Raw genomic sequence first — 13,889 nt, 5'->3', positions numbered from 1 at the left:
CCTTTAGGCTTGTATGGGTAAATATGCATGATAGTATGTCTTACGTGCAGGGGGGAAAGGTCAAATCTCCAAAGAGATCAGCACTGCTGGGTAACAGGGTGTGCTGTTATTGAGACACAGAGCAGCAGTTCTGGTGTTCCTTCATCCCAGCCTGGGAGAGATTAAGCATGATCTCACCTGCTATTCAGAATACTGAGGCAGCATCCATCTCTTCAGAAAGCAGAGTAGCAGGAGCCAGGGAGCACAGAAAGCACAAACAGTTCCTGCTCAGCTCAGAGCTGAGATTCAAGGCTGAGGCTGGCCAGTGGTTCAGGTACCACGGGCTGTGCAGGGCAGCACACAGTTTGTGAATCAAAGCTGGAGCACGGGATCATCCACAAGGCCTAGTAAGCGTCGGTAACGTCTGTGTCAGAAAACAACATCCCTGCCTTCCCAACCCATAACATCTTGTACATAACCCAGATTTTTAATTTATCCCTGATCAGCTGCAGGCTGGTCTTGGCAAAGCTAGGCTGCCAGCTGCATTTCTTCACTGTGTTCTCAGCTGCCTTCTTCCAAGTGCAGTGTCACACGGGCCCCACAGATGGCAGGGAAGCTCCAGGAAAGAAAGGCAGGAACATCTGAGAGGCCTAAAGAAGCATCCTGCTCTTTCCCCTGCTCCTTCAGGGCTGCAGCTTGCTGGCTGCAAATGCACCTGAGGATTTGGCTCTGTCACCATACTGGGAGAAGATGGCATACAGATGATGAACAGATGATTTCTGTTCAAAAGGCTTCATATCATGTTCAGGCAGTTTCTGCTTGTAAAACTTGTGGTGTGTAATTGACAAATAGTATTTTGACATTTCAGAGAATCTTAAATTCAAAGCACCAATATAAAGTAATGGTCTGGCAAAGGGGAATATCCACTGCTGCAAGCATCCAGTTCTGCTGGCTATTAAATGTCTTAATACATTTATTTGTGAGGAAAAAAATGTTTTGATTTGCTAGTAAAAAATCACTGGTTAAGAAGAAATATAGATGTGCATTCAGCAGGGGCTATCTAGCTGCAACCAAAATCACAGATACAGAAAGACAATGTTGCAACTACCAAAGTATCAGTTGATTGGGGTATTTGCATGGAAACTTTATAAGACAAACAAGGCAAAATGCTACCAACTAACCTGTACCACTCATACCAGTCTGTATTTTAGTCCATGGTAGTGGCCCTGCTCTTTCCACAATGCTGATCCTAGTTCTGTGCTGTTGGTTGTGCTGTTCCCCATGCTGCCGTGCTCCAAAAAAGAAAGGGATGATATATGAGCAGTATTACATCATCATAAACATAAAATCTGCTGGAAAAAAAAAAGACAAGAAGGTGTTCAGCATATATTTCTAGAGATGACTGTTTCCTTGTTGATTGCTTTGGATTGGTTGGACTTGCACATTTTCCTTGTTCTCAGCAACGATGCTGATGTTATGTGCTCTGCAGAGCTTCTGTATGAGCTGTCAGTTGGATGAGGATGCACAGATATCCTGTTTGCAGAAGTCCAAGATGCCTACAAACCAGTAAGAAAGTATACACTTAGAGATGCTATCAGCTATCAAAAGTAGTAAGTTCTTCAGATGCTATTCATTAAAACAGCAGAATAGAGGTCAAATTCCCCTTTTGAATTGCAATTACCAAATCTCACAGAAGTCTAACACAGGACTCCTTAGAAATTTGTTATGAACAGGATTAGGTAGAACATACATCTCCATGCAGTCTAAACAAAAAGGCCAGAGCTGTGCACAGAAGGCTGCCTGCTGCACTTCTCTCTAAATCTGAATTAAGAACTTGACTTTACCTGCAGGAGTGCAATTAAACACTGATTCTGCCAGCTGAAGGAAAGACTCTCCAAGGATCTCCTGATAGCTCATTTGACTTGCATGAACAAGGTGCTGAGTGGTGTCTTTGAAAAGCAGATCACTTTCACCATACTTCCATGACTGAAAGAGTTGGAATTCAGAATCCAATTTGCTTCCCAGAGATTCCTGAACAGAAAAGGAATAAAAGTTTCACAGCTTGGGTCATTAATAATACTTTTATCTAGCACTCTTCATATTAGTACAAAACAATGCACTTTTGCAGTGCCTTATTTCTCAGCAAAAGTATAGCCTCTGTAGAATGGGAACTGGTGCCAAAATACCCCTTAAGAGAATCCAAATAACTATTTTCTCAATCTCCTATGCACATTTTTCATTCTTCTGTATTGGATCTGAAGGCACTACTATATAAAGCTTTTCATCTTGAAAGGGTTTTCAGCAGTTGTACATAACAAATAGTAACATGCCAAGCTATTCCCTGTTACCTGTCACACCTGAGATTTCAGTAGGAAGTCAGAGATTTTAGTGACAGTGACTGGTCGAGTCATGACTGTGCTGGGGGGAATGGGGCCAAGGTTACAGCCTGCCCATTCTGTGACTGCGGCGCGTGTTCCATCCGGACACAAGAGTTCAAAGTCAAGGGGGCTATAACCTTTTGCCCAACCAGAGCTGCCCAGATCTGAAAAGAAAATGAAAGGTAATCCTTTCAAAAAAGCAAAGCAGAAGAGAGGGTGAATCTCAAATAAAATGTTAAAACTTGAGAGGGAGTTTAGTCAATGTGTTCAAAACAAACAGCGTGCTATGTGGTCATTTCTTAGGAAAATCATAAGGACCAGGGTAGTGTCTTCACTGAGGTCAGTGAACTTAAGCTGCACCTATCAACTAAAGTAGAATCAGATCAAGGCATATGAACAGCATATGCCTCATCTGCATCTGTAACCACATCCCTTTCTGGAAACAAAGGGATTTGGCCCACATGCCCTTTGCTTCCCCAAACAAAGTGCTAATTGCTGCAGGAATTCCTGTGGGTTTCCAGCCCCTTATATCTTAATTTGATTTTAGAGAGATTCCTCTCTCAGAAAAATCTCTTCTCTTACTGAAATTGCCTAAAATAGAATTTTATTTTGCTTTCATGAGGGTTTCTTTTCTCCTTGACTCTAAGAAAAACATATTTTGGTTTGCCTTTTAAAGCTGTGAAATTTAAAGCTTCCAGAAATTTAGTGCAGTCTCCAAGGATGATTATTCCAACACACATCTTTGCACTGAGTGATTCTTTCCTCTCTTACAGTATCTGTATGTTGAGCTTTACTGGAACACCTACATGCAGAAAGCTTCTAGCAATCTTCCATTTACAAACACAACTTCATGGACCTAGATTAAACCTGCAAAGGCTGATCCTCATGAGTGATGGCTGCTTTATGGGAAGTAACTGACATTAATGAACATTATCAAAGGAAAGAGAATATCTGCATCTTACCCTCTATGTTCTGGAGCAGGTTTGAGTGTTCCAGGAAAGCTACATCTCCAAAGCTTCTTCCACTGGGATTGCCAACTAGGCACCTAGTACAAGAAAAAAAAAAAAAGAGATAAAAGACAGCACTACATGGTGACTGACATTTGAACAGTCATCTGAAGCTAAAATTGGAGTAGCTGGAAGTATCCCTCCCATCTCTAATCCCTTGGAGTATGTCAGTGATCTCACCATAGAGATTTGCTAAGACAATCCTTTCATTCCTTACAGCAGCTTCCAAGTCAAAGCTGCTGCACAACGTGCACCTTCACCCATGCCTCGGCAGGAAAGAGAGTGGAATTCAACTAAATACATTATGTACATTTCATAAGAGTGCTTTCATAAACTTTCATAAAAGTTTCATCTTTAATAGTCTTCTCTTTCTCTGTCTTCAACTATTTTTTTTTAATCTACACTCTATTTCTCTATTTAATCACCTCCTGTATGCTACACTGCTTCTTACCAGAGCACCTCTGCCCTCTGCTCTTCTTGCATCCCTTCCCTTTAATGAGTCAGTACCAATGCTCTGAGCCATACATGTTTGGAAGCATTGCCTTGCTCTGGAAATGGTTTAATGACCATTTTAAACCATCAGTCAGCTGAACATCCCATAGCAACTGCAACCAAAAAAAATATACACTAGCAAAAGTTTATACAGACAGAGGCTTAACAAATAGAGGAAAAAAAAACTTCCAAAAACCACCAAAATCAGCAAAATAATAAGGCAATTCTGGCTGTTGCTCTGCATTTCTGACTCTCACAAAAAGCTCACCTGAGTGCTCCCATATTGCCATAGTAACGCTCGTTGTGACTTGCAGCACATCTGCTGGACACTCGAGCTCCTTCCACCTCACCATCTCCAATGCACACCTTGCACAGGTTCCCATCTGCTCCTGGCATGCAGCCCTTCCAAAAGTAATTCTGATAAGCTGAGTAAAGAAAACTGAGATGAGATTAAGGCAAGGTATTCCCAAGCTTCTTCACATATGGGAAAAGACAGGAAAGAAATTTCATCCTAACAACTAGCAAGACAGCGGCTAAATAGTGTGACACAGTTAAACAGGAGGAAAAGCTGCTTCAACACCCTTTGAAACTGTAGTCATCAGTTCCTGGTTGGATCCTCATGGCCCCCTTTCTGTTTTATTCAAAAATTTAAGCTTCAGATTTTCATGGTCTACTTAAGAGAGAACCCAGAGGCAGCCCTTACCAGAGGCAATATCACAGTTCTCAGTATTGTTCTGCTGAGCTCCCACTGTGTGTCTGGACAGAAGTAACCATCCTCCAGGACTGTACAGGTGACTGTGGCAGGATCGCCTTCCCCTCAGGTTATGGATGTGAATCTGTTTGGCACTTTTCTTAGCTAGGGCAACAGCATAAACTGGTGGTAGTGCTGTGAAACAATGACAACAACCAGTTATACCAAGGCAATTAAGTATTCCAGAAGGGTACAGCCCCCCTTCCCTCCCTCATCTTGTCACAGTATCTTCAGTTACAGTACAGGACCTACACTCTTTGCTTAGCCACGAAGTTCTTGTCCTTACACAGAAAATTCTTTCCTAAACCGACAGGCAAATAAATTCCTGCATAAACCCTAGAAAGTTTCTGTTACCTTTGTGCTTAAGATTAATTAGTTTCCCTGTTTTCTCCATGGTCTCAGCTGCTGGGGCACAATCTCTCCCTGGAAGGAGAAATAAACATTAAGGATCTTGCAACTGCTGTCATTCCTTTTACATGGCAATATTCCTTCAAAACCCTTGTGATCCTCTTCAGCCATGTCAGCATCTTTGTCCTTTTAACAGAAGGGATAAAATAAACAGACCAAATGCTAGAGCCAGTTAGCAGAAGAGCTGGGAGGAGTATTTGGGCATTTATGCTGACTCCTGCTTCCCTCACAAAACATCACAAACTGTAGAAATTTAACTATATTCTTAACAGTACTTTTGATTCCCTCTCTTCTTGATAAGGTCACATGAGAACTCACCATAGCATTCTGCAGCTACCGGCACCAGCCCACATCTCCCTGCAATGTACACGTGTGTTGCGTCCAGGGTGACCGCATCAGCCTCACTACTCTGCCAGCAGCATTAGAGAAAATAACAAAAACAGGATTTGCATGAATTGAGTATCCAAGCAGCAGGACTTCTCCACTGGCTGGAAATTCCCCTGCATAAATTCCCTCTCATTCCCACTTATTCCTCAAGCTAGTTTCCTCTCTTTAGTTCAGACAAGACATACATACCCTGTGCAGTCTTACGCCCTGAGCAGAAGGAGTCTCCTACCTTGATCATTTCAATGCATTTGGTCATGGAAGTTGCTTGGACACAGACCAACGGGTCGGATTTGATGTTCAGGGCCCACTCCTCACATTTGCGAAGCTCAGCATCACTGATGCAGCACCAGCGCACAATGCTGTTGTCCAAAGAGCTCCCTGAAATGGAAGCAGATCACGTCACCAGTGCAGCAATCTGTGATATGTTAGGGGGATTTTCAGGTAAATGCATTTGTGCCTGGAGGGAGGAATAATGTGGAAGGAGAACTTTCTCTTCCCTTTCCTTAGCTACAGTCCTCTGGAATGGTTCTCACCTTCATGGCCGAGTCCCTTAAGGAGAGCTACATAATCCAGACCAAGGACATAGGCAATCTCCAGCTGCTCCTCCAGAAGCTGCAGGTGCTGAGTGGCATCTTGGAACAGCAGGTTCTTTCCCCCAAATGGTGCTGAACTGAAGAGTTCAAATCTGGCTCTTTCCTTTCCTTTATGCCCAAAGAGGCGCTAGGACAAGAACAACACTTTTAAATTTCAACAAATCTGCTCATTCTTCCAGCAACACGCAGCCTCAACATTCCCTCCCTTTGTATCAGTGGTCAAGATATCAAATATTTATAAATTTAGAAAAAGAGATGAAGAAAAGTGAGCCCTGCCTGAACCTATGAGTCTCCCTCAGCTACATAAAAATTGATTCAAGTTCCACGGCAGGATGAACATCATTAGCCATTTTCCAGTTTGTGTGTTATGGCATCTTCCCCTTCTTTACTGTTTTATTCTCAGCCTCCTACAGAAGAACATTTTAGGAAAAAGCAAAACTTTACACAAGCCAATGCAAGATCCTTCCCCCGAACAAATAATTTTTAGCACTTTATTCACACTAACTATAAATTTCTCAAGACAAAAGGCAACCTGGATCACGACTGCCACACAAAGACAAAAGAAAAAACTGTGTCTGGACACAGACAGCTCATAATATTCACTCACCTGGATCATGCTAAGAAATTTGTTGGTGACCTTCTGGAAGTTGTTGCGGGTGACGATGCCGCGGCCAGGCCCCTTGCCCAGGTTACAGGTGCTGTATTCAGTCAGCTCAGCTGTGGACCCATCAGGACACAAGAGTTCATATTCCTGTTGTTCTGACTCTGAAACAAGGAGACACTCATCAGTCTGTGACCAGAGCCATGACTTCCCAGCAGGCATGGAGATGGAATATAAAATGTTTTTCAGTGCAGGTTGCTAAAGGTTATGCAGGCAGCACAGTGTACCAAGCACACTTGGGAAAGTCATCCTCGGTAAGTATTTCTTATAACAAAGAGAGGGACCTCAGCCAGAGCTGCTCCAAAATGCTCTTTAAGCTGTACCACTGTAAATATGTTTATTTAAAAATACTTAACCTGCAAATACTACTGCTAACCACCTTTGGCACAGAGCTCAACTGAGTTTAAAAGTACAAGGTAGGTGTACAGCAACTTCACAGTTATGCAGCTCAATATGCTGAATTTTAAAAGGAATCTTGTAATTTGGGCAAATAAAATACTGACAGCTAATGAAATCACCTGTCTGCTCCCATTTTAAGAGTTTCCTGTGAGCAATCATTGCTCACTCACACTTTCCTGTTCTGTTTCTTTCTGAGTTGTGTGGAGAGCCAAGAAATACCCTGAATTTTCCCTGGAAACAACAAAAATATAGGCGTATCCCTCAAACATCCACACAGGAAAGAGCACAGCCAGAGATTAAAAGAAAACCGCATTCTTAAGATTACCTGTGGCACTCATAATTCTTAGATGATCCAAAAAGGCAACATCTGCCACTCCATCCTTCAAGCACCTGCAGCAAGACAAATGCCATCCTATTACCATTTCACCTGGCTTAAAAGATTAAAAGTCCTTAAAAGTTCTTTTTCCCCCAAAAGCCAATTCAGGCCCAGTGTCCCAGAGCTCACCTGAAGGCTCCCTCAGAGTCATAGAAGGGTTCATTACTGCTTGTCTCACAGAAGTGGTTTCTGTCTCTGACATAGGATTTTTGACCTTGGCAGAGAGCACACAATCGGGGAGCAGCAACACCAACCCCAGGGATGCAGCTTGCATTGAAATACTCACTAATTGCTGCAGGTGTAGGGAAAAAAAACCAAAACAAAACAAAGAAAAAAGTCAAATGGGAAAAAAAAATCAGAAGAGGAAAAGGGGCCAAACATATCATGGCCATAACTAGTTCATCCTACATCTGCTGGCATTTCAGTTACATCTGCTATGGCCAGAGGTAGCCCTATGGCTCATATCACCTACCTTGGCTCAGAGGTTGGGCCTCATCCCAGGAAAGATAATTTCTTGCAAGGAGAAAGCCAAGTGGAATATTCCAGCCCGATGTCCACCTGGCTCCATTGTGACAGCTGCGCACACCTCGCAGACTCTGCATATCCAGAGTTCCTCGTTTGGCAATGGCCACAGCAAACACACAATTTCCTGCAATAGCACAAAATGTGTAACAGGAAAAAAAAATCTCAATTCTATAGCTTCCATCTCTGAAGAGAAGCTGAACTACTTCAGTGAACATAGCTAAAGAACAAATTATCTTAGGCCTACTCAATGTAGGTACTTGTGCTAGGAACTTCACCATATATTGGCTACATGGCACCTTGTCAAACAAACAATGCAAGTTTGTCAGTACCACAGGCAAAAGGCTGTGGGTACAAAGCACCACTAGTATTTTATTCATCAACATTAAGTATTTTAGAAACAATTGTTAGCCACATCCATATTCCTACAAAGTTAATAAAAACATATTGGCTTTTTTCCCCCCAAGAAATCTAAAGCCATTTCTTAGCCAAACCAGAAGTACAGTTTATTCTTCAGCTTTACCAGCCTACCTTGATCATAGATCTCTTTTGCCACCACTGCCAAACCGTACAGCTTTACAGCAGAGTAAACATCTCCAGCATCCAAGGAGGCAGCATCTGCTTTATTTGCCTTCAAAACAACACCAAAACCCTCAAAACAAGTGTGTTTACAAGGAAACAAACAGAAGGTTCAAGATCATAGTTTCTGCTTGAACAAATTTTAATTTAGTAGTTTGCTTTTGTCTATTTATTTCCAAGCAGCTTTCACTATTTATTGGAGATTGCAAAGAATTAGCTGGGGTAAAACAGTACATCTGGTAGGATGCTCACAGGATTTAATTCTTGCCTCTCAAGTTACTGTGTCATATAAGCATATATGTTGGTATATAAGCAGTTCAGTTATTTCAGTATCATTTTATTTTCCCATAGTTTTTGTTTATCAGTTACTTTTCCAAGAGGATTTGGACACAAAATGACTTTTTAAAGCCTCTGCGAACTCACCCTGATTTTATCAATGCAGTCATAGGTATTGTGGGCTCTGATACAAGAAATCCTAGTAAAAGAACTGGCAGCAGTAGTGAGGGGCAGCACAGCTGTAAGAGCTTTGGAGAGCTCAGCACACTTTCTTTGTTCCAGGTCAGAAAGGGTGCACCATCGGAATTTCTTCCCTACAGGGTCAAAAAAGAAGTCAAGATTTGTAGGATTTCATTAAAAACCCTCAGTTTAACACCTTATGGAAGAGAGAGGTTATTCTATTTTATTTAACTTCCCAATAGCTCGATTGTGGTCAGTCACACTCACATACCCACAAACTTAGAGGCACCCAAGAGATCTGCCCACATGTGACCAAGGTCACTTTTGCCCAGCATGAGGATAACATTTTTTATGCTGAATCTTTAATATGTCTCTTTGCTTCCTTTTGACTGAAAGCAACCAAATAGTTTTAGGCAGATTTTCCAAGAATCAGCAATTACTATGGCAGAATCTTCTGCCACAGAGTCTCCCTTGCTTCAACCTTAGTGAATCTTAGGTAAGGCTTCCACCCAAAATTAGGAGGAAGCAAAGGTAAGGATGGGTTTATGGCTATGGCCCCTGTTCTCCTGTTGGGATCGCAAGAGAAGGAATGGCACTTACAACGTAGGGCAACCATCTTCCTGTTACCAGAGTGCAGATTTTCTCCTAACAAGTCAACTGGGATGTGACTCTATCAGAGCACAGACCTTCCAACCTTGATGCAAACATGCATTCTCTGGGGTTTATCAGTTTTACTGCTGTCCTTGGTTATCAATACAGGCCATTATTTTAACCTTTGCTCTGCTGTTTCCTCTGGTGCTTCAACACGCCAAAAAGATGCAATTAAGGGTGGAGGTGAAGGTGAAACTTCCTTTTTCAGAAGGACTTGCAGGTTCAGTGGGTTTAAACCAACTATAAAGCTACATCTTACAGGAATCCAGACATGCCAACAAAATTTCCTCTTTTGCTTTAGGCTGCAATTACTCCATCTTGTATTATTGCTCTGAAATATATCATCATTGCATCTCCAAGAAGATACTAGACATTTAAGGAGGAAAAAAGTGATTGTTGTACACAAAAATAGCATGCAGTTATGTAACTCGAGAGAATCTTAAGCCATGTAATGAAAACCAGGACTGAAAGCACAGAAAATGCCACAATATCTCTAAAATTGTCACTTCCAGATGTTTAAGTATTTGACTCTCTGGAGAACTATTAATACTAGCAATGTGCACAATTAAATCATTGAAGTTTTTATTTCTTTGAGCATAGCATCAGACATCAGTCCTCCACTTGTTTTGGTGTTAATTCAGCACAATTCCTAGAAGAATCCATAGTGGTTTTAGAGGGGAGCAGCTGGAGGTCCCCTGCTTCATTCTGACACTGCTAACGCGTACGCAGATCTCAACCATTCACAGGAAACAAAGCCTCACTGAATTACTAAGGAAGTTGTGTATCAAGCTGCTTCAAAACTAAAAGGTCACCATCTGCCAATGATCAAATAGAAAAAATACAGGCACAGCTTTAACTGCAACGCCTTTCTTTGCACAGAGGAAAACAAAACCAAAGCATATATTAGTTGAATGTCACCCACCCAGAGGCAACCTCTCTCTCCCTCTCTGCATCAGCCTTACCTGAAGCCAGCAAAGAGAAGGTGATTAGGACAATTAAAATCACTGTCTTCATCATTACAGCTGTTCAGCAAGGATCTTCTCTCTACCCTGAAGCTCTGCCTCCTCATACCAGGAATTCCACAGTGATGACCAAAAGCTTCTGGAAGATAAGAAGGGGGGGTTTAGACATCAACGAGGATAAACCAAGATTTAAGAAAACAGTCAGAGGATGGTATATCCTTGTATGCAAAGGAGAAAGGGACAGTGTCCCTTTCCTACCTGCAGACAGATAATATCCATGCATTTTCTGCTCTATTTTTATCAGACATAGAAAGAAATGTACGCCTCTGCTTTAAAAAGAAATAGTACTTCTGCTGTTTCAAAAGGCACACAAAGCCTTTGGGAGACAGGCAAGAATTACACCTAACTTACAAAAAAGATACCTAAAGCAAACTACTCACCATATCTCTCTGCAGAATACTGAAGGGTGCCTCTTACCTTGTTTTTTTCACCTGATAATGGTTTATCTACTGAGTAATTTTAAACAAAAAGTAATCCTATGCCTCCCTAAGAATTCAGAACAGAGCTGGGACACTTTAACTGTCTTGATTCTCTTCATTCCATTCCAGCCCAGCTATCTCATCCAAACTGCTTTATTCTCCTATTTTCTAATACTTAACCTGAAGTATTATTACCTCTTAATTACTCTACAGCAGCTATTAACATCATTAATTCTATAGCAGAAAAAAAATACATTTATTTATATCTTATATATGAGAGAAAAAATATATTTACTTATGTATTATATATAAGCAGAAGTGTCTGATGATGCATAAAATATTGTTAATATGGTTTAATCTTTTCTGTTCTGGAAAGAATTAACTGTTCCCAGAGTTCTGGAGAAATAGTATCTTTATCCTACTTTTCCTTCTTCACCTTACAGATCTCCCTGGTGCTTTGTCTACCTCATGTATTTTTGCAGATACATTTCCCAGATTTCTTTTGTTGCCTTCCCTAGTGCTTCAGTCATCATTCCCCACTTGTTTCTTTCACACTCATGTATTGCACATCTCTTGAGTTTCACAAGTTCCCTCTCTAGACCTGCAACATTTGTTGAGGCATTGTTTCCCACTGATCTGATTACAGAAGGAGTAACACAGAACCACAGGATGGTTTGGGTTGGAAGGGACCTTAAAGCTCATCCTGTTCCACCCCCCTGCCAAGGGCAGGGACACCTTCCACTAAATCAGGTTGCTCCAAGCCCCATCCAGCCTGAGGCATTCCTCATTTCTTCCTGCACTACCTGCAGCAGAGGCTTGACAGAGTTAAAGGAATGAAGTAGGTATTTATTAAAGGCCTTCAAAGGATACACCCTGGCCAGTACAAGCGCCTGGCCGTGGCTCTACCGAAGACAGACCCAAGATGGACAACCAGTCACGAATTTTCACACTTTTATAAGCCTTAGTCCATTTACATATTGGGGTTAATTGTGCAATTACAGTTTCAGGCTATGAAGTCCCATCCTCCTAGACTGCTCTCCTCAATTCTCAATTCTTTATACTTTTTGGGCCTGAAGCTGCAATGGTATCTTTGGTTCTCAGGCTGGACAGGATTGTTTTGTCTGACTAAACTGTGAAGAGAACTTGCTAACACTTTATACGAAATTCAGAGTTACACACTATGGCAGTACAGAATCTGGAAAATATGAAAGCTAAAACTTAAGGCATCACCTGAACAAACATTCTCAAGCCCCAAGATCTCCAGTCTCTCATTTGTTGGAGGAGCTGTGGCACTAATCCCCTCTTTGACTCGGCTCAGCTGCACAGGCCTAGCACACCTCAGTACCCTTAGGGAAATAAGTTCTATCCCTCCCTGACTGCAGTCTATATAATCTTACCAGGTGTTAAAAAAGCCCACAAATTTAATAATAAGACACATGATAAAAGTAATTTTAAAATAGTTACATGTCCAAATATTTACTTTTAATTTCAAGGAGAAAGATTAGATCAGGACAGATTATTAATCAGTTTAGCCTTGTAATTATTTTACACTGTAAACAAGTACGTTACACTTAGCTGCACCTTAACCTCTGAATCACTTCTCAGTCAATTCTGGGGAAACTTGTCTGTCAGGCCCATCCGTGGGGTGCTCTGACACATCAAAGCTAATGCTTCTTGCAAGGCTTGTACCAAAGCACCTAACAGCATCAAATCCCACCATCTTTAACTTCCTGCCAATCTTACCATTATGTACAGGTTATGTAAATCCCAACAATTCAGTCAGTTACTAATATTACTGTTTCATGAGGTCTGTATCTGGATTTCCCCTCAAATTGCACATGAAAGGCTTTCCTGTACATGTTTAAGATACTTATACAGATACTACTACCTATGGTGATGTGAAAAAAAAGGCAGAACCACATGAAGGTGTTGTAGACTTCATTTAGGCCTGGTCAGGAAAAAATACAAACATAATTCAGGAATTTAAATTAAATTAATCAGCTTGCCTGAGGACCATGTCCTAGAGCACTGAGGATGTGGAAACACAGCCAGGACTTTTGAATTCTTTTCCTACTGATTCACCATATGAAACTACCTCTCTGCCACCGTCAGAGAAAGGTAATTAGCTACGTCCCAGCAGTGAAGCATTTATTCATCTAGGGATGCATATAAGAGAGTGGAAAACCAAATAACCTCTATAAAATTCACTGTGGGCAACAGGCAGCCAGGCAACGGACCCCAGAGTAGGAACAGGTGTTACTGCACTACCCCACCAGACACCTCACTTGGAGGAACAGCATCGTGTTTGTCTCATGCCGCGTGTCATCTCCCTAAAATCCCTGCCTTAATATTCCTGCTGGTCCCATAGCCGGGGCAAATAATTTACCTGAGTGTCAACAGCAGCGCGGAAAGGCAGCTGAACCCCACCTGCCTCATCCTGCACTCCCGGCAGCAGCGGCCTCCTCCGCTGGGCACAGCCCACAAGCCCTTCGTGGGGCAGCTCCATCCCCATAGCACAAACCCTCAGGAGCCACCACCCTGTCGCCACTCTACCTCCCCTGGAAAATGTCCCCACATCCCCTCCCCTCAGGGCCGGCCCTATCCCCACTCCACATCGCCTCAGCGACGGCCCCTTTTTCCCCCGCACCAAGAGAACAGCCCTCCTCACAGATCAAACCCCCCCCTTGTGAAGAACAGCCTCACACCCGTATCCCTATTCCGGGTCTCCCCACAGGAATAAACCCCTCCCTACACACCGTATCCCTCAGGAATAAACGCCCTCACACTCGCCATGCCCGGCAGCGCCCGC

The 13,889-nt window shown here is 42.3% G+C and overlaps 1 protein-coding gene across 2 annotated transcripts; it reads right to left on the bottom strand.

The window, feature by feature from the left end:
* Window positions 1-22: 22 nt before the first annotated feature.
* LOC121344383 (melanotransferrin-like) lies at window positions 23-13,884 on the bottom strand. Of its 2 annotated transcripts, none has more exons than XM_041420279.1 (18): window positions 13,837-13,884; window positions 10,602-10,740; window positions 8,956-9,122; window positions 8,485-8,584; window positions 7,904-8,080; window positions 7,561-7,723; window positions 7,381-7,445; window positions 6,603-6,760; window positions 5,936-6,122; window positions 5,632-5,780; window positions 5,334-5,424; window positions 4,962-5,030; window positions 4,560-4,742; window positions 4,125-4,281; window positions 3,320-3,402; window positions 2,337-2,521; window positions 1,824-2,010; window positions 23-1,535 (listed from the first exon to the last, which is right to left on the bottom strand). In XM_041420279.1, the coding sequence occupies exons 2-18, from the start codon at window positions 10,654-10,656 to the stop codon at window positions 1,486-1,488; spliced, it is 2,226 nt and encodes a 741-aa protein (XP_041276213.1). In that variant the 5' UTR covers window positions 10,657-10,740; window positions 13,837-13,884; the 3' UTR covers window positions 23-1,485. The 2 variants fall into 2 exon arrangements, with proteins under 2 accessions (XP_041276213.1, XP_041276214.1); XM_041420280.1 differs by having other exon boundaries at window positions 1,824-1,965.
* Window positions 13,885-13,889: the final 5 nt, after the last annotated feature.

This window comes from Onychostruthus taczanowskii, unplaced genomic scaffold (genome assembly GCF_017590055.1).
Source record: "Onychostruthus taczanowskii isolate IOZ18803 unplaced genomic scaffold, ASM1759005v1 scaffold64, whole genome shotgun sequence".
Classification (NCBI taxonomy): domain Eukaryota; kingdom Metazoa; phylum Chordata; class Aves; order Passeriformes; family Passeridae; genus Onychostruthus; species Onychostruthus taczanowskii.
Note: the sequence above shows the minus strand (reverse complement) of the source record. Positions and strands in the feature narration are given on the sequence as shown.

Excerpts from the sequence above, each read along its gene's own strand:
- LOC121344383 (XM_041420279.1), bottom strand. The coding sequence starts at position 10,656 with ATGATGAAGACAGTGATTTTAATTGTCCTAATCACCTTCTCTTTGCTG. Across the intron at positions 6,123-6,602 it reads AATTTCTTAGCATGATCCAG|CGCCTCTTTGGGCATAAAGG; the intron begins GTGAGTGAATAT and ends TTCTTGTCCTAG. Across the intron at positions 2,522-3,319 it reads CCTGCTCCAGAACATAGAGG|ATCTGGGCAGCTCTGGTTGG; the intron begins GTAAGATGCAGA and ends TTTTCTTTTCAG.